General features: G+C 50.3%; 11 protein-coding genes across 11 annotated transcripts; 3 read left to right on the forward strand and 8 right to left on the reverse strand.

The window, feature by feature from the left end:
• Positions 1–3: 3 nt before the first annotated feature.
• On the reverse strand, positions 4–1,238 carry RPS25 (40S ribosomal protein S25). Its single transcript, XM_018276082.2, has 4 exons — positions 1,214–1,238; positions 690–744; positions 384–593; positions 4–324 (listed from the first exon to the last, which is right to left on the reverse strand). The coding sequence occupies exons 1-4, from the start codon at positions 1,214–1,216 to the stop codon at positions 299–301; spliced, it is 294 nt and encodes a 97-aa protein (XP_018129134.1). The 5' UTR covers positions 1,217–1,238; the 3' UTR covers positions 4–298.
• Positions 1,239–1,479: 241 nt separating this feature from the next.
• Positions 1,480–2,523, forward strand: RPS5 (ribosomal protein S5). Its single transcript, XM_059463821.1, has 3 exons — positions 1,480–1,676; positions 1,802–1,985; positions 2,039–2,523. Exons 1-3 carry the CDS (start codon positions 1,615–1,617, stop codon positions 2,354–2,356), a joined length of 564 nt encoding a protein of 187 aa, XP_059319591.1. The 5' UTR covers positions 1,480–1,614; the 3' UTR covers positions 2,357–2,523.
• A 182-nt stretch (positions 2,524–2,705) lies between these two features.
• On the reverse strand, positions 2,706–3,579 carry VE01_06643 (uncharacterized protein; the record flags this gene model as incomplete). The annotated part of the gene is made up of 2 exons (XM_018276084.2): positions 2,706–3,495; positions 3,544–3,579. 2 exons carry the CDS (start codon positions 3,577–3,579, stop codon positions 2,824–2,826), a joined length of 708 nt encoding a protein of 235 aa, XP_018129136.1. The 3' UTR covers positions 2,706–2,823.
• VE01_06644 (uncharacterized protein) lies at positions 3,383–6,466 on the reverse strand. The gene is made up of 3 exons (XM_059463822.1): positions 5,989–6,466; positions 3,544–5,937; positions 3,383–3,495 (listed from the first exon to the last, which is right to left on the reverse strand). Exons 1-2 carry the CDS (start codon positions 6,355–6,357, stop codon positions 4,348–4,350), a joined length of 1,959 nt encoding a protein of 652 aa, XP_059319592.1. The 5' UTR covers positions 6,358–6,466; the 3' UTR covers positions 3,383–3,495; positions 3,544–4,347.
• Positions 6,467–7,424: 958 nt separating this feature from the next.
• VE01_06645 (uncharacterized protein) lies at positions 7,425–9,554 on the forward strand. Its single transcript, XM_018276086.2, has 5 exons — positions 7,425–7,576; positions 7,823–7,844; positions 7,973–8,049; positions 8,234–8,479; positions 8,529–9,554. Exons 1-5 carry the CDS (start codon positions 7,532–7,534, stop codon positions 9,078–9,080), a joined length of 942 nt encoding a protein of 313 aa, XP_018129138.1. The 5' UTR covers positions 7,425–7,531; the 3' UTR covers positions 9,081–9,554.
• Positions 9,555–9,728: 174 nt separating this feature from the next.
• Positions 9,729–11,671, reverse strand: VE01_06646 (uncharacterized protein; the record flags this gene model as incomplete). The annotated part of the gene is made up of 3 exons (XM_018276087.2): positions 9,729–10,956; positions 11,007–11,252; positions 11,506–11,671. 3 exons carry the CDS (start codon positions 11,669–11,671, stop codon positions 9,845–9,847), a joined length of 1,524 nt encoding a protein of 507 aa, XP_018129141.1. The 3' UTR covers positions 9,729–9,844.
• Positions 11,672–12,186: 515 nt separating this feature from the next.
• On the reverse strand, positions 12,187–13,828 carry VE01_06647 (uncharacterized protein). The gene is made up of 2 exons (XM_018276088.2): positions 12,775–13,828; positions 12,187–12,721 (listed from the first exon to the last, which is right to left on the reverse strand). Exons 1-2 carry the CDS (start codon positions 13,170–13,172, stop codon positions 12,373–12,375), a joined length of 747 nt encoding a protein of 248 aa, XP_018129140.1. The 5' UTR covers positions 13,173–13,828; the 3' UTR covers positions 12,187–12,372.
• An 811-nt stretch (positions 13,829–14,639) lies between these two features.
• On the reverse strand, positions 14,640–15,141 carry VE01_06648 (uncharacterized protein; the record flags this gene model as incomplete). The annotated part of the gene is made up of 2 exons (XM_018276089.1): positions 14,640–14,687; positions 14,755–15,141. 2 exons carry the CDS (start codon positions 15,139–15,141, stop codon positions 14,640–14,642), a joined length of 435 nt encoding a protein of 144 aa, XP_018129133.1.
• Positions 15,142–15,558: 417 nt separating this feature from the next.
• VE01_06649 (uncharacterized protein) lies at positions 15,559–17,023 on the forward strand. Its single transcript, XM_018276090.2, has one exon. It carries the CDS (start codon positions 15,668–15,670, stop codon positions 16,859–16,861), a length of 1,194 nt encoding a protein of 397 aa, XP_018129132.1. The 5' UTR covers positions 15,559–15,667; the 3' UTR covers positions 16,862–17,023.
• Positions 16,996–18,754, reverse strand: VE01_06650 (uncharacterized protein). Its single transcript, XM_018276091.2, has 2 exons — positions 17,704–18,754; positions 16,996–17,635 (listed from the first exon to the last, which is right to left on the reverse strand). Exons 1-2 carry the CDS (start codon positions 18,396–18,398, stop codon positions 17,179–17,181), a joined length of 1,152 nt encoding a protein of 383 aa, XP_018129078.1. The 5' UTR covers positions 18,399–18,754; the 3' UTR covers positions 16,996–17,178.
• Positions 18,755–20,756: 2,002 nt separating this feature from the next.
• VE01_06651 (uncharacterized protein) lies at positions 20,757–23,127 on the reverse strand. The gene is made up of 4 exons (XM_018276092.2): positions 22,897–23,127; positions 22,212–22,849; positions 21,885–22,162; positions 20,757–21,757 (listed from the first exon to the last, which is right to left on the reverse strand). The coding sequence occupies exons 1-4, from the start codon at positions 23,093–23,095 to the stop codon at positions 21,208–21,210; spliced, it is 1,665 nt and encodes a 554-aa protein (XP_018129079.2). The 5' UTR covers positions 23,096–23,127; the 3' UTR covers positions 20,757–21,207.
• Positions 23,128–23,346: the final 219 nt, after the last annotated feature.

The following is a 23,346-nucleotide window of genomic DNA, read 5'->3' on the forward strand; positions in this document are numbered from 1 at the left end:
GTGTGCTACTAAGATTATACGTTGGAGGGCTCACAGTATCTACAATTATAGTACACTGTCATGATTCTTCGGCATTGTAAGGCACAAAAAAATTGCATATACGAGTCACAGGTAATGAAGAAAAGACTGTCGTCCTGAATCCCATGTCATTTGATATGCTACACCGAAGAGAGTTCCGAAAGACCCAGCAAATGCCTTCCCTTATCATGCCCCTCTACTAACTCTGACCGTAGTCGATATTGTAGGATAGGGTTCATAACATCGTGTAACACCAGATACCAAATCTCAAAAGAATCCTCTACTCGTCGGCGGTGATCGCACGAGCTATTGACATGTTAGTGTTGTTGCTTTGATGATTTTAAATGGTTCTCCAATAAACGTACTGTAGATGCTCAGCGCACTGTGCGAGACAACCTTCTTGATGATGCCCTTCTCCTCCAAGTCGGCCAAACATCTGCGGGCAACGGAGCCGTTGATCTTCATTCTGTCGACCAGGACCGCGACGGTGATCAGGCGGTAGGTCTGGACATCTTTGTAAAGCTTGTCAGAGGTGGCCTTGTCGAGGAGGACGGCGTGTTGGGCCTTGTCCTTGACTATAATGCGATTCAGTCAGCGATGGGCCTCCAGGTAACAGCTCATGCGGTGGGATTATCTCGCAGCGCAGAGGAGCAGAGTGGAAGTTTACGCACCCTTTCCCTTCGACCACTTCTTCTTAGCCTTCTTGGGTCCGGTGTTTGCTGGAGCCTATCATAATAGGTTAGTATGTGGTAATGAATGCACGCGGCTATTCGACGTCTGGCTAGCATATTTGACGCGAGAGCGAGTCTGGTAGCTTGTCTGTCGCAGAGTTCGTGCCTTCCGTAAGAGACGGGCATTTCGAAGCGACAGTCTCTGGAAGCTGGGTTGCTAATATGGATTGGCGCGCTGGGAATTCGAGGTTTCTTGTTGCCAACTCGATGCGGACAGAAACTCGTACCCATCCGACGCAGGCGAATTTTTTCCCCTCTTTCAGTGCGGAGGTCACATAGCAAGAACCTCAGTCGTTCGTTTGAGCGAACCTTTGTGGACTTGGCCGTTGACGATATGTGCGAGTGGCGAGGGGTGTTGGTGCGTCCAGAAATGCCGCCAGAGTGTCGTTCGAATCAAATATGCGTAGCCAGACGTCGAAAATAATTGTATCGCCAACATATTTTTGAAAGGAATCCAAACTCACCATTTTGTTGTCGTGTGTGGTGATGTCGGATGGATTCTCGCAATCCAGAGTGGTTTGAGGTGTGCAAAATCTTAGGGTTTGCTGGGTGGGCCGACTGGCCCTAGACTAAATTCTGCCTAGCTTCACCAGACGTTAGCGCACACAACTCGGTAAGCATTTTCGCGAATTGAGCAACAGAATTAACGACGAGGCCGACGCTCAATTTCTTCACCAATCCATCCGACATCGACATCGACAATCGCAATCATGTCTGACAGCGGAGAAATCGAAGTTGAGGCCATCCAGGGCTACCAGGTTCTGCCCAAGGATGTTACCGCTGAGATTGGCAGCATCAAGCTGTTCAACAAGTGGGTTCGTAAACCCGACGACTTTATCGAGTCGACTTCTAGGCGCGAGGAACAATGGGGCTGACGATATTTTTACAGGCTTACGATGAGGTTGAGGTCCGCGATATCTCTTTGACGTAAGAATCCCTATTCCGCGACTTGGTTGGAGAGTTGGACAGCGGCGCACGCACAAAAAAAGAGCCATTCTGGGGCCAGAACAAGAAGGAGCCATGAGAACAACGGCTAACATACAACTCTACAGCGATTACATCCAGATCCGTGCCCCAGTCTACATCTCCCACTCCGCTGGCCGTTACGCCGCAAAGCGCTTCAGGAAGGCACAATGCCCGATCATCGAGCGTCTCACCAACTCTCTCATGATGAACGGCCGCAACAACGGAAAGAAGCTCATGGCTGTCCGCATCGTCGCCCACGCCTTTGAGATCGTACGTGCCCAACTGCAACATGCTGCCAACTACCGTCCACTAACAATTTTCAGGTCCACATCATGACCGACCAGAACCCCATCCAAGTCGCCGTCGATGCCATCGTCAACTGCGGACCTCGCGAGGACTCCACCCGTATCGGATCCGCCGGTACCGTCCGTCGTCAAGCCGTCGATGTCTCCCCTCTCCGCCGTGTCAACCAGGCCATCGCTCTCCTCACAATCGGTGCCCGCGAGGCCTCTTTCCGCAACGTCAAGTCCGTCGCTGAGTGCTTGGCTGAGGAGCTGATCAACGCTGCCAAGGGAAGCAGCAACTCGTACGCCATCAAGAAGAAGGACGAGTTGGAGCGTGTTGCCAAGTCCAACAGATAAATATTGTCTCGTTTTCCTGGGCATGGATGGAGTGGAACGGATGGGTTTTGCATGTTTTCGAGCTTTGTCTTTATGGGGCTATGCAAGGATGCAGAATGTCACGTAGATTGCTCATTTGAATGCTACACTCATGAAACAAACATACTTAGCACCTGTACCATTCTGAGATTATCGGTTCTACTTGATTGTGAATGTTCTGAGTTCCCTTCTAACACGCACCGAGGAACCAGAGGGGCAGTAGAGTATTACTCTCTCCTATTGAAGTTAGGCTGTGGAAACCGAAGAGTTCTCATATTTCAGAAGCAAGTTATGAGTAGCAGTTGCCCCTATATCAAGAGAAAATAAAAGCCACAGGTTTTTTATACTAATAACATTTTAGTTATAATATACAATATACATAGTGAGCAGCGTTCAACCCAACCATCCCACCACCACACAACACAACACAACTCCCTCCCTACATCCCCTCACCTCGGCACCTTAGGGAACACACTCATATCATACCCATTCCCCTTCTCCAACGCCCTCCTATACGCCGGTCTATCATAACACCTCTGCAACCACTCATCCAGCCTCGGAAACTCCACTCCCAAATCCAAATACCCCCTATGCCTAACCATCGTCATCGGAAACTCCAAAATCACATCCGCCCTCCCCGGCCGCTCCCCCATAAAGAACCCCCCCTCTGGCCCCCCCACCAACTCCCTCTCCAAACTCCCCAACTGCTTCCGCAACTCCGGTCCATCCAACACCCCACCCATGGGCCCCTCCCCAGTGCGTATCAGCCCGAAATCAAGCATCATAATGAACCCCGTCGCTCTCTGCAGATTCGTGCACGCCATGGAGGTGATAACTTCATCTCTCACCCAGTCCCCATCTTTCAACCCAAACTTGTCGTCAGTGTCGAAGGTGCGGATTAGGTATGTAGCGATGGCCAGCGATTCTGGGATGGTGCGGTTTCCATCTTTGGGGCCGGTGATGAGGAGGGGTGCTGTGCCGTGGGGGGAGACGGCGACGAGGGCGGGGGGGGATTGGAATGGGGCGGTGGGGTGGGTGGGGGGGTTGCGGGTGTGCAGGATGAGGTTGTATTCTATGTCTAGCTCTTCGAGGAGCCAGAGAATGCGTTGGGATTGTGAGTTCTGTGGTGGGGTTAGCAAGCTGAGGGGAAGGGTGGTGGGGGAACGCACGTTGAGGTGGTGGAAGGTGGGCTTGTTGTCTGACATTGTGATTGTGGGGATGTTTCGCCGCGGGGTGTTGTTGGAATTGAAGAGGGTTGATGAGAGAGAAATGGATAAGGCGGGGAGAGCTATACATATACTTCTTCAACTAACCTATTGATGTCGTCGTCGATGACTATTTTGTAGGATATATTATTATTATTACCAAGATCGTGGTCTAGACCAAACCACTTATAAATACGGACTTTAACAGACGCCCGAATTCAACTAGGTTTAAACTCCTTCAGAGTCACAAAAAACACCATGGAATTATCGGACACCGTTCCCTGTATCTCCGCCCCTTGTAACTCCCCGTTTTGGGAAACTCCAAAAAGATCCCATGACCAAAAATATCAAAAAATCAAATACCAAACAAAACATCATAGTTATTAAGTTGACTAATTATCTACAGAGCTCCCCTTATGCGCCTTTCTCTCTAAACAAGAACGGCGATAAACGCGCTCCAGATCGAAAATGATAAAAAGAGTCAACTACTCCGAAAAAAAAACAGCAGGCAACCACCAAACACCATATGACCGTTTTTGATAACACCGTACACCGAGTGCTATGCGGCGCTGCTTATAGAAAAACAAACAGGTACTCAATTCAAATTCTCTCTTCCATCGTTCCATTTCGCCCCTAAACCCTGTCCCCCACGTTCCGGTTCGTCCCGGTCATCGCCGGTATGTCCAGAAAACTCCAGACCAACCGATATTCACGTACTCCTCTGGCATTCGTAATTCCATATTACAGTCATATTCCTGACTCATTGCTTCAAGCCCTGTTCATCCGTCCTCTTGACATACTCCGCGCGCTCCGGGGCGCCGTCGCCATTCCCGAGCTCAACGGCGCGGACACCTCGCGACCCTTCTTGGGTGTCATCAACTTGCTCACTTGCGTCTGGTGCATGCTCCTTGCTCGACCTCTGCGTTCGCGGATCATAGCCAGGGCTTCCTCTCTGGACATCGTGGGGCTTAGCGCCGGGTCGAGGGAGGATGAGACGGCGGGGGTGGAAGAGGGGCGCTCGATAAGTGTCGAGTCGGAATCGGACGGTAGTGCTAGAGGGACTCTAGTTGTGGTTGAGATTGTGTGGAAGATTGGCTCGGAGTGCTCTTCATGGATGTGAGCTGGTGGGGTTGGGGCGGCTGGGCTTGATGATTCGACAGTTGGGTTTATGGCGTTGTTAAGATGCGAGGGGAACTTCTTGTTGAAAGCGGCACGATCTGTGGATTTTTGCCTGCTGTGTGAGAACCTTGGGCTTGCAGCATGTGAAGGATCCAAGGACTCGTTCCTTCCGTGGTTGCGGTAAGATGGCACCTCTTGGGGCGCCTCACTCATGCGCTGTGGACTCTGGCGATGAATGATGGTTGCCTCGCTCTCGGCGGGGCTGGGTGGTGCATCGAGAAGCGACATGAGAGATGCGCCTTCGGGGAGGATTGCAGCACTTGGTGGTTCACACGAAGGGGTTCTGGCGTGGAATGAGGGGCGGTTGGGGGTGTTGGAGAAGTTGATTAGAGGCTCGGCCCTCGATGGCTGGTACTGCTTCGGAGGAGAGATCCAAGGAGATTCTTGTGGCGGAGGTGAGACGGTGCGGAAAATTCCTTCTGCGGGGATGAATAATGTGCGTTGGAGCGCCTCGTTTGCGCGTCCTATATCGGATTCTTCGAGTTGGTCTTCGTCCTCTGTTACCTCCTCAGGTTTGATAAGTTCCTCTCTTGTCGTGTCTGGCCCAGCTGTCCGCATTGCCTTTGGAGAAAAGGCGGGCAACGGAATGCCCGTCCTCTCGGAGACTTTGCAAGAGCAGCAGTTGAAACGGCACTCCACTTCCATAAACTCCACTTGGTCAAAGGCTCGGTCAGCCCTATGCTGTTCCCACTCCAAAGCCCGCTTGAGATTCTCGATTTCATCTTCGCTTGCAAGAGAAGACATGACAGAAATTCTCCGCAGAGGAGCGGTCGCCTTTCTTGGAGAAGCAAACTCGTCGTCTTCGCTCAGCTTTGGCAAGGGAAGTTGCCCCTCAGCGGCTATCCTCGCAACCTCCTCATTCTTTGCAATAGTCCTCAGTGCATCCCGCTCTTGTTCCACCAATTTCATTTTTTCCACCATTCCTGCAAACTCCTCTTGAAGCCCCACCAGTTGGTATCGCGCCTCGAATGCCTCTTGTTCTCTCTTATTACTGCGCTCTTTCTCATCGTCCACATCCGATTGTGATTTCCTCAATTGTGTGCGCACAGCTTTGAGTTCTTCCTGCAGTTTGACGATGACAGATTGTGATTTAAAGGTGTCCTTTCGTGCCCTCCTGATTTCCTTCTCCCATAATGCTTGCGTGTGCCCGTGTGTCTCTTTCGCTCTGCCATAGTTTTCCTAGAAAGAGTTAGCATCATATACATTTAGCTTCGTGGCATTGAACCTTACCATGACGTTTTCCAGCCTTACTCCCACTTTCCTCTCCCTATCTTTGCCCTCCTGCACCTCTTTCCTTAACGATCGTGCCTCATCTCTGTATCGGCGCATCTCTGATTCAGCCTCCTCTCGTCCCAACATTGCGCGCTTGAGAGCCGCATCGTTCGTTCTCCGTTCCAGCGCCTTCCCTTGGAAGGCCAAAGTGTCGAACTTTGCCGCTTTCTCGTGCACGGAGCTGTCCCTCGAGTGACTTTGCTCCTGGTCGAACAGGCGCACTCTCGCTGAGGTATCTACATCGTATCGTTGCTGGTTGACTCTGTCAGGAGAAACCTGGTTGAGCGGGGCCCCGGACGAGGCCGGAAATTTGTAGTTTGGATCCATCGGTATCCGAAGATCTGTGAATGTGAGGATTGTGGACGTATGCACTGGTGACAATTACACCGAAGACCCCGATTATGTGGACTGTGATATCGATGATCGTGTATCGTTGACTCGGTTACGCGCAATCCTGGGTTCTTCAACCGTGCAGTAAACACAGACGTCAAATGCGGCCTAGCGAGTTTTCGCGGTTGCTATGGCTGTACGGCACGTCTAGCTGCATCTGGACATTTGATAACAGGTCACGTGCCGATAACCGCCAACAGAAAAATTTATGGGACGAAAACGAGATAGGGAGGGATTAGCGGGTAGTATTTCCCCTTATTAGGGTCTGGAGCAACTACGGAGAAGGACTAGAGTTATCTATCCATCCATGTACGGAGCACAGTCAAGAAATTTGTATCCATTTGGATCCGTTTCTCCGTCCGGAGTATGTCCAGGTATACTATGGAGACTCAAATTCCTTGTTTGACGGCTCCGTAATTGCCGCATCGCACGTGACTAACAGCCTACAGTCTACAACCTCGGATCGGTTTTTTCTCCTTTTCCTTGGGTGACCTTGGTTGTAACAACAGGGAACATGTTACTAATGACTCGGGCTGGGAAAAAATAATAACGAAATAGTAAATCAAAATGGCCTTCATAACGAGTACTAAATGTCCATTTGCATAGTTTCTTCATACTCTTGACATATACGGTATCTCGGCTTACCCGCATTTTTTTTTGCCTACAATCAGACTATAAATGGATATCTGCAATTTGAATTTGAATGGCCAATTTTGTCGTATTGGACCTTGGTACATGCCTTGGGCTGCAAGTCTGTAAATTGAGACATTTTGCTGTAACATTAGTGGTTCAGTGCTGGTAAAAACTGTGGTTCTAACAAGCCCCAACTGGCCCCAACTGGCCCCAATGGACCCAACCCCATGCTAATATTTGTTCCGTTGCGGCAAAAGATCATGTCCCGAATCGCCCCGACACAATTTTCTTAGCGCGTGTCGCTAGCACGCTCCTCATCGCTCGCCTACTCAAAATTCTGTCTTCCTCCCCTTCTTTTAAATACTTCCATCCTATTGCCGTTCTCTACATCACCAGTTTCTTCATTCTCGTAGAACACATCTCCCCTCAATCCTTCTTCTGCAAATTTGTCAAGTTTATTCTTTGATAAACCGCAAAAATGGGTGCCGTCGTCGAAGATAAGAAGTCCTTCATGGGCATGCCCGTAAGTTTTCTCTCCATCCGTCCGATCACCTCAGCCAGCACCATCCACATTCAGCACATCTCATCAGCAATCGACTTCAACGCCATCATGCAGCATCTACAGATCTCAATGGACATCATACTGCCATTTTCAAGATGATTGGATGCTTCAATTGGTTGTCGCGGAGCTGTATGAGATGGTGTTGTGGTCGATTGAAATTTTCACGTTCGCTCCTTTATTCCAGTAACTAACTCAATTCTTCAATAGGGCTTCGTTGTCGATTTCTTGAGTATGTCAAACCACATCCAATACCTTCCAGCGATAAATTCGATGAAATTGCTGCTGCCAGCAACGGACCGAATTTTCCGCACCCTGAAGGCTTTATCAACAACGATCAATACTGACAATTGCTCCCAGTGGGTGGTGTCTCCGCCGCCGTCTCCAAGACTGCCGCTGCTCCTATCGAGCGTGTCAAGCTCCTGATCCAGAACCAGGTATGTTGCAAAACCCTTATACTCCGAAACACTCCAATCTGCAGTGCTGTAAACATCGCGCCTAGCTCGCCATCTCCCCAGGTGACATAGGTAGCTCAAACGCGTCAGCGATGTTCCGGTGCTTGCTTTTCGGGGCTGTTTTTGGGATGTTTTTCAGGAACCAATTGCTAATACGCAACTTTAGGATGAGATGTTGAAGTCTGGTCGTCTCGACCGCAAGTACGATGGTATCACTGAGTGCTTCAAGCGTACCATCAACCAGGAGGGTGTCGCTTCCCTCTGGAGAGGAAACACCGCCAACGTCATCCGTTACTTCCCTACCCAGGCCCTTAACTTCGCTTTCCGCGACACCTACAAGGCCATGTTCGCCTTCAAGAAGGAGCGTGATGGATACGCCAAGTGGATGATGGGTAACCTCGCATCCGGTGGTGTAAGTTTTGTTCTGCCTTTGATCGTAAGATTTTTACTGACTGATATAGGCTGCTGGTGCCACTTCCCTCCTCTTCGTCTACTCCCTGGATTACGCCCGTACCCGTCTTGCCAACGATAACAAGAACGCCAAGAGCGGTGGTGAGCGCCAGTTCAACGGCTTAGTCGATGTCTACAAGAAGACCCTCGCTTCCGACGGTATTGCCGGTCTTTACCGTGGTTTCGCTCCCTCCGTCTTCGGTATCGTCGTCTACCGTGGTCTCTACTTCGGAATGTACGATTCCATCAAGCCAGTTCTCCTCGTCGGCCCTCTTGAGGGTAACTTCCTTGCTTCTTTCGCTCTCGGATGGTCCGTCACCACTGGTGCTGGTATCGCTTCTTACCCTCTGGATACTATCCGTCGTCGCATGATGATGACCTCTGGTGAGGCCGTCAAGTACAAGGGCTCCTTCGATGCTGGTCGCCAGATCATCGCCAAGGAGGGTGTCAGGTCTCTCTTCAAGGGTGCTGGTGCCAACATCCTTCGTGGTGTTGCCGGTGCCGGTGTCCTGTCCATCTACGATCAGATGCAGCTGATCCTTTTCGGAAAGGCCTTCAAATAGATAACTCGACCAGTTATGGGTAGTAGTGGATAAAAATGGTGTGTGACGGGAGGTTCTGATAATGGTGTGCTACGATGGACGTTGTTGGGAGCCGGGTGGATAAGTTGTTGCAGACATCCATTGCCATGGTTCTGGAGCAGCTTGCGGTTGTTAAGGGTAGACCTTGATGCTGCTGTACTTTATAGCCTACGCAATTTTTTCCTGATGTATTTCTCTTGACTTTTTGATAACGATCAAACACCCCACTGGATTTTATTTTTTTCTCTTCGTTGGCTGTTTCGCGCGCACATGCGACGATAGATATGGGACTTGATTATGAAATAGAGAGGCTTACTTTAACCGCGCCGTGCATTACGTATCGTGACGTTTATCGTGATTCCCCTTGCAGCGTAGACGCCGTGTTATGCAACTCTCCCGTGTCACGAGTACAGAGCCGATGCAGTCCTTGGTTGGTAGGCAATTGCATTTAAGTGGGCTTTTTGTGCCGTTTAACTCCCGTGGTGAGCCCTATTCGCGGTACAGTATTTGGGATTCTGTAATAGATATCCTCGGCTCCCATTATGGCTTGGTTACTTTCAGCATAGGATTTAACCACAGAATAATGTGTGGCAATTTCATATAAATACTAGTTGTGGTTTTAAAAATAGTCTTTCATTTCCTAATATTTATAGCATCTCGAGAAAAATAAATCACAATGAATGATATTGATAATATCCACTACAACAAGACCCCTAAAATACCCCATACAGCTACAAACCACCACCCTACCCACTCAGAAACCCCCTCTGCTGATTCCTCGCAAGCTCCGCCGTAAACGCATCAATCTTCACCGCAATCAAAACACATTCCACCGCACTCTTATCATTCGAAGCCGCCTGCACCCTCACCCTCCACTGCCCCGTCCTAACAGTCCAGACCTCGCTCTCCGCGCCTCCCTCCACTCTCCTCCTCTTCCTCGACGGCGCATCCACATCCACCACACCATCTTCCTCCATCTTCACCCCACTCTCCCCCTCCTCCTCCTCCTTCCACACCTTCCCATCCAGCACAATCGAACTTCCCCCCTCAAACACAACCTTCACACCCCCTTCCCCCAACGTCCCACTCGCCGGGCTCTCAGGCTGACTCCCCGCTCCACTCCCCATCAGCAGACCCATGGGACGTGCATTGGGCATGTTGATTTTATTAGCCAGTACCTCGACGAGGCGATTAACTCTTTTCTTCGCATCGCCGGAGAACTCAGCGCGCATGGTGTCGACGTCAAGACGTGTGCATTCCCCACTGATCTCGATGATGAGCTCGTGCGGCGTGGTGTCAACGAAAGGACGCATGTAGTGCACCCACCCCGACATACTGGGCGCGGAGTAGCGGAGATGTCTTGCGAAAGGCTCGGGAGAGGGGACAGTCTGGAAGGGTGCATCGAAGGTGATGCTTAGGCCCGGCTGGCGGATATCTTCTAATCGGATAGTTATCTCATCCTTCCCGCGCTGGAGATTATGCGATATAGAATGCGGTATGAGTTTCTGCTCCAGCCCCTTGAAGAGGAAATATCTACAATCTCTAAGCAGTTCGGCACGGTGGGCTTCGTTGCGGATGTGCAGCGGGTAGCCCTTGAGCATGTGGATTAGCTCAGCGAAGACTTCGCCGGAGCGGCTGGGGACGGCGGGGGGGACGATGGAGGGCGGCCGAAGGAGGCCGGCGCGGTCGAGGCCGGGGAAGACGGCGTCGGTGGAGGAGAACATGACGGCGAAGCCGAGGGTGAAGTAGTTGGGGGTGTCGCCGGGGGCGGTGAAGAGGTCTTTTTGAACGCGGAATTCGCGCCCGCCGATGGAGATGTAGATGTTGTCTTCAAAGAGCTGGCTTACTAGCCTTGGTACTGGGAATGGGATTAATAGAGGCTGGGGATGGGGTGGCAGGTGCACTTACGTTGGTAGAATTGGGCGTCGGCGAATAGCTTGACGAAGTGCGATCCATCGCGGGGCTGGATGTGGTAGCCCTGTAGATGCCGCGATATATCGGAGAATATCGTGGGATCTCGGTCGATGTATAACGTCTTGATTCCTTGGTCTGGTTCGCCCTGTGCCCTGCGGGTCTCGGCCGTGGCTAGCTGGCACTTAAAGTACTCCGAGAAATATGAGGGTGCTCTAGGTTTCTCAGCTGGGGTTCTAAACGCTGTAGAAGGTGGTATAAAAAGATATGTTTCGTGAGATAACAGGGAATAGCTTGCAGACAGTATGTTTGCATGTGAAGGAAAAGGGGGTCATATAACTCAATGGCTCAATATTCAGGTGAATAATCACCAATTCGATGGAGACCAAAGTCATCTTGACGCGTCCAGACACCCATCCCCATCACCACATGCACTCCCCAATATGAAAAACGAGCCAGAACCAGACAAGACAGATAGAAATAATAAATTACATACCATCAGAACTGATACTGGCCCCGCTCAACCTAAATAGCTTGCTCCCGATCTGAATCGGAAACACCTTCTCGTGTGGCAAAACATGAGGGATCTCTAGTCCCCTCACCGTCGCCGGATCTCTCACAATTCCCGGGGCTCCGTGTCCATTCCCCATTAAGCTCGCCATCACTGCGGATGATGTCTTCTGACAATGGGACGCGCAGAAAGGCGATTGTTCACAAGCCCACGTGTGTGACGTCGATTACACGTGACGACGTGTTTGGCACTCTCGTCTGGCCAAGTCGGTATCAATTATAGAGTGCTTTCCTCAGTTAAAACGGCGATTGGAGAGGAAAGGTGACAGGATGTGGGGATTTGATGTTGCTTTCTCAATTCCAGATCACACTGGGATGATTGTGTCAGCACAGCTATCCTTCTTTTGGCGTACCTCTCCGGTGTGTCACGTGATCCAACATTGTGCCTGTTCAGCATAATTTAACCCAAAACTGTAAAACCGACATGGAATTTACCTAACAGTATGTAGTTTGAGATGGAAATTATTTAAAATTACGTGTATATCGTATTTATAATACTATCTTACAGCGAAGTCTTGGGGATTTTGATTATGTTCCCAGCAAAATACAATTTTCAATGCATGCACAGATGATTTATTTTAAAACTTTTAAAATAAAAATATAGAATGTCCACATTCAATTCTCTCAATACTTAAAAAATCAAATACTCCATCGCGATAGCCGCGGTATACGAGTGTAGAAAAAAGACTCAAAATTATAGCACGCCTCTTCCCATGGCCTTTCCCCTTTCCCTCCTCTAAATTGTCATACAGTTGTTTTATCACACCAAAACCCCCATCACAGACCCGCCACTTTACAGCAGCATGGCAGCACCGAGAGCGACGAGACCAGCCAAGTATGGTGCGTTAAGAGTGCCGGCACCGCCGCCTGGAATGGTGGTAGAGTTGCTGACGCCCGAACCAGCACCGACAGAGCCAGCGCTGGTATCAGTGCTAGAGGTGGTGTCGGTGCCCGAGGTGGTATCGGTACCAGAGGTGGTATCGGTGCCAGTGCTAGATCCAGAGCCGGAGCTGGTGTCCGATCCGTTGCTGGAGCCGGTGTTGGTTCCAGTGTTGGTGTTTCCACTTGGTGCCACGGTGACTGGTGCAGCTGCAGCGCCAGCGATGTAGGCGTCGAGGGAGCGGGATGCGTTCTTAGCGGTGCTGCGGGAAGGTTAGATTTTATTTCTGTATGATTAACGGCATTCTGAACTTACTTCTCGTTGATGACCATCACCATGCCGTTCTGGCAATGCTTGCCCTGGGCGCAGTACAGCCAGATTGGAGTCTTATCGACGATGGGAATAGTGTATAGTGGAGCGGTCGTTGCGTCAGCTGCTACAGGCATGAATCCAGTGCTGATGCCGGTGACGTTTGTGCCAGCTCCCAGAGGTAGACATGGTGCATCGAAGGTGGACTGGGTGACGGTGTGGTTTCCAACGCCGAACTGGAACTGAACCATGTCGCCGACATCAGCGACGAGGTTGTTCGGGGAGAAGGTGAGAGTGTTGGTCTTGCCGGAAACCCAAACCACATGGACCTTGACCTGTCCCTGGGCGAAGACGGTGGAGGAGTAGAGGGCCGCGGCGGCAAGGGTGATCTTTGAGAATTGCATGATGAAGTTGGTTGAGTGAAAATTGATTGATTTCGTGGAGATGATGAGAGTTGAATTGAACGAATGTGGATTTTCTGAAGGCGACTAGCGCTTTATGATTGAACTGACCGGCAGGACTTATTAACAAGTAGAAGTGAAGAATGAAAGATGAAAATGGACAATAGAAAGCGAAGAGAACAACAGCAGAAAGACGCAGGATAAGGAAGAAAAGGAAGTTTGGAAACAAGTGGGAAGAGGAAAGCATAAATAAGGAAAGGAAGGAAATTGGCTTGGGTGTCTGGGACCTCTGGCCCTGCGTTTGAGGGCCTCAGGGGGGAGATAGTGGTGGGACGGGAGAAGAGAAAAAGCTGGCGTGGCTTGGGGACCTAGTATGGTATTGAAACTGTTTCGTGAAGGTCATCGGATATGGGAGCCACAATAGCCAAGACGTATTGACGTCCCATCAACTTCGTTGAAGGGGTTCAAAGGGGTGTTGCATTGGCGGCCGGGAAGGTAGCGCCGTGCGCCTTGGCCTCGACCACGGCAGCCAGGTTATTCCTGTCAACGGCGTTGTGTCACTTCAGCCTCCATCGTCAACGATGTACGCACCGGCGTACGTCGTAGCTCACGAAGACTGAACGAAGTATTAAACAATTCTCACAAATCTGGATCAGTACACGAATAAAGTACGTATGCTTCAATGCTTCAAACTATTCGTAAATAACGTACGAGTCTCCCATATTCATCTCGGACAGCACAGGCCGCCGGATCTTGAAGTGCCCGCCCAGAGGTTGCTGGGGTCAAATCTGAAGCACACAAGGGTTTTGTCGTGGTCGCGGAATGCTGCTCTGAGGTTAAGCGAGTTTCATAGAACCGCTCAGGCCTGGCCGGCATCAGACGAAGCCACCAGCCAAGGGAACCAACGCACGCACCATTGTAATTGACGAGAACGGTAGTTTTTAATTTGCATCTTAATTGAGATTGGATAACCTTATCGTTTCTGCATAGCCGAAAGCGATGGAACGAAACAAGCGTAGACATTGAAGCTCAACATATACGATCACGTGATCTGACATATTGTACGAGACCATTTGTTCAGTCCAGCTCCGAGGGTGGTACATGGACATGATCTTTCGCTTCTTAGTATCCTTATCCTTTGTAGGATTTGGGGTATTCGGTCATGGCGCTCGTGGCCGGATTCGTTCGGCCTTCCCCGTATCTCCCACAATCGTACCTTCTGTGTGTGCCTTCGAATTCAGTGTCTTTACTTCGACCGTTGTCTCATAAGGCAGCTCTTTCATAAGCGCTTGGCTTGGCTGGCTTCTGAGCACAGCGAGCCTACCTGTACTAATATTTCTGTGCTGAACTTCGTCAATGTCGATGGATCTCATGTCCGAAGCAGCGTGCCGCCCGAGGTATCCCCCCTGACGAACCCCTTTGGAAACCTCTCATGATAAATATTCCATCACAACACTCAATCATTCCCCTTCAAAAATCAAGTACCAGCTGCGGCGCTAACTTCTCCAAATCCTCAACCTGTAAATGCCACATTAGCCCCTTATCCTCACCCCCACCATGCCCACGTTCCATTAGAACAACATACCTCCAAAAACCCATCTCCCTTCCCATCCCCTCCCCTCTCATACGCCGCCCTCGCAATCGCCTCCCTCACGAAGGTTTCCATATACTTCCCCACCGCTTTATCCGCGCCCCTACTAATCCTCGTGCGCTCGTCCGCAAAGAACTCCGTCAGCAGCGTCGTTAAAAGAGCCGGAGGTATGGTCTCAGTGGGCGCATCGGGCGCGAGGGCGTTTTCATCATCGTTGTCATCGGGGTTGGGGCGTGAGGAGGGGGTTTCGGTGGTTGTCGTGGCTGTGGTGCGAGAGGAGGAGGGGGCGGGGGCGGGTTTGGCGCGTGAGGATGTGCTGCCAGTGGAGGGGCGTTGGGGTTTGAATGGTTTGGTCTTTGAGGCGGAGCGGTCGGGTGGCATAGTGTCGGATGGGGATATTGGGGGCTTCAGTGTTTAATCTTGTGTTGGAGGCTGGGATGGGAGTATGTTTGTTCCCAGGGTTGAAGGCGTGTTGGCGTGAGGAGTAGGACGCGAGGCATGGGAGGTTTTGACGCGTCGACACGTGACCTGAGCCCAAAATGTACATAACGTCATATACCCTGGCCGCCTCTCATTTAAACTTCATTCTTTCACCATCTATACTTGAAGTATATTTGAAAAATAAAGAGCGAGAAGAGTGAACTTACCCATGTTAGTAGCCGCAAAAATTAGCCGTGTTCAGCTGATCTATTACGTCGAAAACTGGGAGCCAGAGTTGGGTTAGCTAAGGTAAGACGCATAGTCAGCTTACCTATCGTATTACCTTCCCTATTCAAGGTTGAATTAAGTTATGTAGTACATAGATGATACACCCTGTTCGTAATCTGATTTTACATCCCTAGACATTTGTCTCCCTCTCACGCCAACACGGCCTAAGCCTCAAATCTGCAAGTGTAAGGCAATCATCATGACATCTAACCTCGCTCATATCGCCAGCAAAATCCAACAGCAGGTCTCAGAGCTGCAACCTAGTAATGAAGAACAGCGATTGAGCCTTCTTCAGTCTGCCCGTGCCCTCGTCAACGAACTCGAAAAACCCCATGAACGCATCATGCGCATGTGCTATCATGAGAGCGCAATCTTCATGGCAACAAAAGTTCTCATTGACCTGGGCATTTTTAAAATCCTCACAAAGACCTCCGAGCCAATAACCGCATCTAAGCTAGCCCAAGATACTGGCGCAAACCGTGCTCTTGTAGAGCGTCTCCTTAAGCACGTTGCAGTCGAGTTCTTCGTGGATGAAGCCGGGCCAGATACATACATTGCGAACGACATCACACGGTGCATTGCATCATCTGGGGGCCAAGGAACGATCGAGGATACATTCCAGATCGTCCGCGTTGCCAACGCGGTTCCTGACTTTCTAAGGGAAACCAACTACGCGAATCCGACGGACAAGGATAAGACTACGTGGAAGTATGCGTACAAGACAGACCAGCACTATTTCGAGTATGTGAATAGTCCTGGGCGGGAGCGGAATCTAGAGGCGTTCTGCAATCATATGGAATTCAAGACGGTTGGGCTAAAGTGGTATGAAGTGCCGGAGATTATGGAGGCTGCGCTTGGGGATGCGAAGGTTGGAAAGGATGATGTCCTGCTTATTGATGTTGGAGGCAACGGTGGACACGACTTAATCGGCTTTCATACAGCACATCCGTCCATGCCAGGCCGCTTGATCCTCCAAGACCTTCCCGCAATCATCCAATCCCTCGACTCTGCTGCGCTAGCCCAGCAGGGCATCGAAGTCATGGGTCACGACTTCTTCACGTCCCAGCCTATCCACGGTGCTAAAGCGTACTATCTCAAGATGTGCCTACATGACTGGCCGAACCCGCAATGCATTCAAATCCTCTCACAACTAAAGCATGCCCTGAAGCCCGGGTATAGTAGGATCTTGTTGAATGAGATTGTGGTCCCGGACGAGAAGGCAGGATGGTTTGAAACTAGTGTGGATCTGCTAATGATGCAGGTGCATTCAGCGCAGGAGCGGAGGGAGCGAGAGTGGGTAGCTTTAGTGGATGCGGTAGATGGGTTAAGGGTTAAGCATATATGGGATGTGGACGGGGCCGTGGAGAAGGTTATCGAGATTGAGGCGGTTTGAGGCACTTGGAAGCAAACCTCATTTAGAGTTCTGGTTCTAGAAGTAAAAAAACATCCAGCTTCCTAGTTAACTCGGGCTAGATGGCGATGCTGTCATGTATGCAGCCACCAAGGTCAGTCACAGCTAAACTCCGTAAGTTATAATTGTAATTTATTTTTATACATATCTAAAGTACAATGCTTGAAATATTGAATATGTAAAGGGTGAATACTACCACAAGGAGAGCCGTGTCAACCGTTCGTGGCAGCAGAAGTCGCACTGAGAACCCCAACCACCACCATCGACCTAAAAAACCGAGATCTCAGGGACCATCCGATCTATTTCGTCATCCCCTTATACGCCACAATTCTCCTATCCCCCGCATACTCGGTCAGGGTATACCACTCTCCCCTCGCCTCATGATAACTGAGATCCTCCGCCCCAGCCGGAAACCAGCCTTTGGCCAACTTCGCCGCGTTGCCCGGAATCCAACTCCACAAATCCGCAGCAGGCGACGCGCTGCGCGCAAAATAGAACTTGCCCTTCCATGACATCCCGCCTTGCATCTTGAGGATGTTGATGCACGATGCCCAGGTCGCGGTGGCAACATTGGCCGTTGTAGCGAGCTTGCGGGTCGTGTAGTCGAGGGGGTAGCGGATGACGCGGATGGGCGTCTTGACATCGGTTTCTTGGTATTCGCCGATAATGAGACTGTCAGGGGTGGTGCTGCGGTCGAGAGAGACCCAGGAGTGGCGGAAGGGGGAGTCGGGTTGTTTGGATTTCCAGTCGAATTTCCTGTCAGGCGGTCAAAATCAGACTCTGCGCCGATGACCTGTGGGAATCGGGAAGAGTCAATGACTTACCACATCTGAGGAAGCACGTATGCGTAGTTGTTGGCAGAGTATTTCCCCGTCTTCGGATCCTTCCCCACTCTGTCCCCAGCGCCGACAGCCCACATACTACTCACGTTGAACACGCGGAGTCCATTGTCCGTATCCACAACATACAGCGCATCACCATACCACATAATTCCTCCCGCGTGCACCGAGACCTCTTTGAAATCATCATCCGCACTCGGCTCTACGAGCAACACATGGCGATACTTATGCGTTGAGCGATCAATAAAGCTGATCCGTGCCTTCTTCTTCTCGTTCGCCGCGGCCTCCTTCTGGTACCAGCTCACGGCCCAGACGGAATGGCCTTCATACTTCCCATTCCCGAGAGCGTCACCAGAGCTGCTGATTCCCTGGGGATAGTATTTCTTCGTGTCGTCGTCGCCGTCGTTCCAGCCCCAGCTCTCGACAGGTTTGCCGTTACCAGTTTTTGGGGCTTTCTTGACGAGTTGTCGGTTTGCGTTTGTGAGGACCTGGGTCATGGAGACGGTCTTGAAGTGCTTAGAGAGCTTGGTGGTGTGGGTGTTGGCGGAGTAGGTGAGCTTGAAGTTTTTGGCGTCGAGGAGGGGGAGTTTGGCATCGTTGCGGTTGCAAGTTCGAGGATCTGCAGCTGCGACAGCGGCGGTGGCAAGGAGGCCGAGGGTGAGGAAGGAGGGAACAATCATCTTCAAGAATGGAATGAGTGAAGATTTAGTTTGTAGATTGGTGGATATTAGAGACAGGTTTTTTTTTGTTTCGACGGGTCCTTATGAGACTTTATAGAAATATTGTTACAAGGCCTAGAGCGGGTTTCTGATGCCTACCCCCTCAGCCTCGTAAAAAACATACTGGATCTTCGCTCATCTCATCCTTTAAGATTATTGTCCACTCCCTCCTCACCCCAGCCTCCCTCCTACCGCCGCTCTTGCAGCCGAAAATCACCGAAACGGTCCCAAACTGTCTCTCCTCGACGCCACACTTACCCACAGTGCATATCCACGAGGCAAACCGCGGGAAGCTATACGGCGCTAGTAATGTAGATCATCGAGCTTACTTCGATGTCGTGTTCTTAAAATAAGACATGGAGCAATAATCCCACCGCCTTACACCCTAAGCAACCCCCTAGCTCAAAATTAGTTACTGCCCATGAGAATTTGCTATGCAGCTTGTGCAGATTGAAATTAGGTCCACCCTTTGGGAACAGGGGTTTCGTGCCGCCGTCATTTATTCCGGGAATTTCTGGGGGGAGGTCGTAATCGAGGGATCTGCTTCCCCGCGCACGCTATGGATAAGCAAGAAGGACGGAGCACGCGATCAAAAATACGATCAAAAACAATATACAATGTTGCGTTCTCACCACATATCTCCTTCGGATATCAACTGAATACTTTCTAACTCTATCTTCAAGCAAGACTAGAGATGTTGAAGGCTGTACATATTCGGAGAAATGACACTATTTTGACATTAGCGTTCACAAGCTTCCACCTGTCAAATCCAAAATATGCCTTGCCAAGCCTTCTAAGCCACCCGCCCCTCCATCCATAAGCCCCCTGAATTCTCCCGCCGCCCTCCCCGCTTTAAGTCCAAACAATATTCAACTTTCTCACATGAATGCTGGCTCTTATAATTCACCAAACCCGAAGCCGACCTGGTTATGATCCATGTTCTCCCTCGAGCACGAGTCTCTACTAAATCTTTAAAAAGTCAACCTTTCATCGTTTCTATCACTACGTAGAGCATATCAGCAGAGCTTCTGAGGTTGTCTACCCTCTTTATGCAAAGCTAAGAGCCCTCTTGAGAGTAATTCACCGACCAAATAACCCGAAAGTGAAAGCTTGGCTCTCTATCCTACTTTCACTCATGGTTCGCCCTGTCCACCCTGCTCACCCTGTTCACCCTGCTCACCTATGGCCATCTATATGTCACGGTGTAACGTGTCCCAAGTTGAGACTACATAGAACACTGGCACTGGTGATACCTAATTTATACTCCAATCGTACCCTACAACGTCCCCCACAGACGAAACCTGCCCCAAGGAATAGGTTTCACTGTTCCGTGGAATACCATTTGACCATGACAACGCTGACCATGATTACACGACAAAGAGGGTCCCGATGGGTTATCCTGACCCGCCTGTTAATGTTGCCCTTTCTAGCATAGGTAGTGAATGAACGTAGATCAAGCCTTTATCATGACTATTAAGGGTCTAGAAACCTGGCTTTAGTTCAACCCTCGACTGCTATCTAGAATCATTCTGTACCCACTTAATTATCCCATATTCTCATCATGCATATCTCAACCATGCTTACTCTGGCCGTTTCGATTTTAGCTGCAGGGACCACTGCCATTACCGGCGATGAAGGAGTTGCTGAGTTTCAAAAGTTGGCGACTGCAATTACAGCATATAATAATTAGCTCTCGATGGTAAACGAGGGAAATGGACTATATGAGGGTTAAGTAAGTGGAATTTGCGCATTCCTTCGTAGATTTTATGAAAGTCTCAATCAACGAAAGTTTCGTATTATAGAGGGCTTCTATAGGACTGTTTAAGTTGAGGGATGCCTTTGGAGCCAGTATTGCGAAGTTTCAGGAAGGCGCCGACCCTGAAGAACCAGTCAGTATTTTAACCCCGAGGGATTAGGAATCCAAATTCCCCAACTGTCTTTCTAACTTTCGGGTGTCTCTAGCCACAGGAAGTTTCGGACGCTGACCGGAGCCGAATGCTAGCGGAAGCAAAAACGGTAGTTAACGCCAGCGCCCGATCTTACGGACAGTTTCTAATATATGGTATAGTTTCTCGATCTTGTCGGTAACACCATGAGCGAGCTTTATAGAATCCGTGACATTACAACGGCAACCCCGCATCACTATGATATCCAGAGCGCACTTGAACCTATCGTATCGGAAGATATTTCATCAAGCACATCACTCACAGGCGTAAGTACGAATATACCGTGCTCAACTGCCACACTGCGCTCTCACTAGACTATGCAACTAACAATAAGCCTCTACAGATTTATGTAAAGCTCCAAGTCTGGCTACCCCTGAGTAGCCTGCAACAGGCATCAGATTTGTTTAACCCACAAATAAACTCTCTGCCGTCGCAAGGGCCTATAGAACACTATGAATGCTATTCGAAGGGTTACTTCAGCTAAAAGCGCTGCTCTTATAGCTATGATTAAAGAACAGAAAAATTGCATCAGAGGGTGTATTATATTGACACGCTCAGTAGGGTTTTTACGGGTTTCCCCTAGCTGCTTCGGCCACAATGGGCGAGCACAAACTGTCGCGAAAATTCAACTTGGATTGGAGTTTAAACTGCTGCTGCCTGAATTGCGCATCGTGGGTTGCTCCAATTCAAGGCACATGACATGCTTTTTTACATCGTCGTAGCAGCCCCATTCAATGAAATGGAGGGGGTTGCAATGTATAATTTTCAACCATGGTTTAGAAGGTCCTAGAACGAGAGCAAGTATCCAGTCGATGGCACCCATCTCATCCCGAACCTGCCATATTCTCATTATTCCACCCTTCCCCATCATCACCCCCCAATAGCCCCACCCCAAACTCCCCATCTCCACTCACCATCCCCAGCATCTCCTCATCCAAGAGCCCGCCCCAAAACTCCCGCTCTCTCACCGCTAATTTCCGGGACGCGAATATCTCCTGTGCCGCACCTTTCACCTGCCCTTGCGCTTTCCGAGCAGAGGGCCAGACAGCAGCTATGGTTTTGAGAGCTCCGGTATATAGACGGATTTGCTGCTTGATCTCCTCGTTCTTCGCCACCCCGTCCAACCCAGCCCAGCGCGACAAATCAACAATAGCACCTAACGTAACGACACAAGTAAAGAAGTGCGTGTGCAACGTCAGAGGGACGGGGAGGGCAATGAGTGATGCGATGTCGAAGGCGGCTTGGACTACTTTTGCAGCGTGGATATTATACGTTGGCCCGCCAGTGGTGGGCTGATGGGGAGCGCAGGACGTGATAGTTTGTGTAGGTGCAGTGTCTAGGTGGGCATGCGGTCTATGGAGAAGCAGTGTGGACCTGTTTGCCAGAATCAGTTGGGGGGCTTAACGCATGGTTTAACTGGCAACTTTCGACTTGACTTCTAGATTATGTAGGGAGACGTAGTATGAGGGAGTGGTTATGGTGTAAAAGGCTAAGCACTTACGCGTATGTAATCATATGGGCCTGGAATAGCATCTCGTCCACTCTCCCATCCTCGACTACAATCCTCTTTGTAGACGGGAGATGGAGGCTCCAGTTCACGAGGTAGGCATCCGTCTTCGCGATTAGCGGGTCGTCTGGGAAGATGGGCTTTGGGATGGCGAGAATTCGCGCGAGATTGGAGATGGCGGCAATGCGATAAGTGAAGGAGGAGAAGACGGTGTCGTCGTCTGAAAATTCTTCGTCGTTGAATTCTTCTAGAGAACGAGGAGAGGGTATGTTCTAGGGCTGTTAACCGACCGCCGGCGAAGGGGGGATATTAACTACTAACTCCAGATATATAGTTCCCCTCCTCGCAAGGAAGTCCAACTCCCTCCCCGACCCCATCTAATCTAACAGAGCTAGCCTGATGCACACCAGCAACCATCCCATCTAGCACCACGCACTCCCACCACGTCCTGCGCCAACTCTCCTCTATCACACTATTTCCGCCGCCATTCCTCTCTGCGAACCACTCATGCTGCATGCCGATCTCTAGGGCAACATCTACCGCCTGATTAAAGAAGGCTAGGGCGCGTTTTAGTTCCCCGCTTCCGTCCAATCCGATAGCGATGAGTAGGTTGGCCTGCACAGCGTAGCCATCATGTGGACAGAGGGGAGAAGAGATCTGGTGGACTGCTTCGGCGAGGAGAAGGGGAGTGTGAGAGGGCTGAATGTGGAAAGAGGTGAGATAGGTGATTGCGGCGAGGAGGTGTGGAAGGGGGCGTAGGGAGAGGAGCGTGAGGAGCGCGGGGAACGGGGGAAGGAAGGGGTGGGCCGGATGGATGTAGTGGTAGTATGCTGGGAGGTAATCGGTGGTTGCTGCTATGGGCTGGCATGTAATGTCTGTGTTAGTCAGGGGAGAGTTAGTGAGGCGGGGGATAGTAGGCGACCCCAGGGTTATTGTAGGAGAATTAGCAATAGATATGGCTAGACTCGCAGTCAGTACTGTAATCAAAGACATTATGAGCACCCACTTGGCGAATTTACTCCTCTAACCCTTCCCCTCTTCCTATACCCCCGCCGCGACTGAACGAAGCTGCACTGTAGGTCCTTAGACACGCAACGCGCGCACGGCTTGACGCCGTCGCATTTTAAGTGTCGAGAACGGCAGGCGACGCATGCGGCGGCGGCGGGGACGACGTGCTTAGTCTGTTCATCGGTAGGGGTGTTCATGTTATTGTGCTACGTTTTGTGTTGCGTAGGGTGTAAACATGGCTGAAGTGTGATGATGCTAATCTATAGTTTTAACGTTTAATGTTTAATCGCGATGGTGGCGGAGATACCAATAAACATGTATAAGTACAAGCGGAGCCTATTTAATATAGTGGCGAGTGATGTATAAGTACAAATTTATATATGTACGTGCGGGGACTATTATGGTCCCCGATCTAGCCTATGCGGATAAAAGTGGTTCCTTCCCCATT

Source organism: Pseudogymnoascus verrucosus (genome assembly GCF_001662655.1).
Source record: "Pseudogymnoascus verrucosus strain UAMH 10579 unplaced genomic scaffold scaffold_31, whole genome shotgun sequence".
In the NCBI taxonomy this organism is placed as follows: domain Eukaryota; kingdom Fungi; phylum Ascomycota; class Leotiomycetes; order Thelebolales; family Thelebolaceae; genus Pseudogymnoascus; species Pseudogymnoascus verrucosus.

Coding starts and splice junctions, on each gene's coding strand:
- RPS25 (XM_018276082.2), bottom strand. Junction 594..689: donor GAAGTGGTCGAAGGGAAAGG/GTGCGTAAACTT, acceptor ATCGCATTATAG/TCAAGGACAAGGCCCAACAC. Junction 325..383: donor CAGTGCGCTGAGCATCTACA/GTACGTTTATTG, acceptor ACATGTCAATAG/CTCGTGCGATCACCGCCGAC.
- RPS5 (XM_059463821.1), top strand. CDS start 1,615: ATGGGGCTGACGATATTTTTACAGGCTTACGATGAGGTTGAGGTCCGC. Junction 1,677..1,801: donor GTCCGCGATATCTCTTTGAC/GTAAGAATCCCT, acceptor ACAACTCTACAG/CGATTACATCCAGATCCGTG. Junction 1,986..2,038: donor TCGCCCACGCCTTTGAGATC/GTACGTGCCCAA, acceptor AACAATTTTCAG/GTCCACATCATGACCGACCA.
- VE01_06644 (XM_059463822.1), bottom strand. CDS start 6,357: ATGGATCCAAACTACAAATTTCCGGCCTCGTCCGGGGCCCCGCTCAAC. Junction 5,938..5,988: donor TAAGGCTGGAAAACGTCATG/GTAAGGTTCAAT, acceptor AACTCTTTCTAG/GAAAACTATGGCAGAGCGAA.
- VE01_06645 (XM_018276086.2), top strand. CDS start 7,532: ATGGGTGCCGTCGTCGAAGATAAGAAGTCCTTCATGGGCATGCCC. Junction 7,577..7,822: donor AGTCCTTCATGGGCATGCCC/GTAAGTTTTCTC, acceptor ATTCTTCAATAG/GGCTTCGTTGTCGATTTCTT. Junction 8,480..8,528: donor GTAACCTCGCATCCGGTGGT/GTAAGTTTTGTT, acceptor TGACTGATATAG/GCTGCTGGTGCCACTTCCCT.
- VE01_06647 (XM_018276088.2), bottom strand. CDS start 13,172: ATGCAATTCTCAAAGATCACCCTTGCCGCCGCGGCCCTCTACTCCTCC. Junction 12,722..12,774: donor GTGATGGTCATCAACGAGAA/GTAAGTTCAGAA, acceptor ACCTTCCCGCAG/CACCGCTAAGAACGCATCCC.
- VE01_06649 (XM_018276090.2), top strand. CDS start 15,668: ATGACATCTAACCTCGCTCATATCGCCAGCAAAATCCAACAGCAGGTC.
- VE01_06650 (XM_018276091.2), bottom strand. CDS start 18,398: ATGATTGTTCCCTCCTTCCTCACCCTCGGCCTCCTTGCCACCGCCGCT. Junction 17,636..17,703: donor TACGTGCTTCCTCAGATGTG/GTAAGTCATTGA, acceptor ACCGCCTGACAG/GAAATTCGACTGGAAATCCA.
- VE01_06651 (XM_018276092.2), bottom strand. CDS start 23,095: ATGAACACCCCTACCGATGAACAGACTAAGCACGTCGTCCCCGCCGCC. Junction 22,163..22,211: donor AGGGGAACTATATATCTGGA/GTTAGTAGTTAA, acceptor TAACAGCCCTAG/AACATACCCTCTCCTCGTTC. Junction 21,758..21,884: donor GCCCATATGATTACATACGC/GTAAGTGCTTAG, acceptor TCTGGCAAACAG/GTCCACACTGCTTCTCCATA.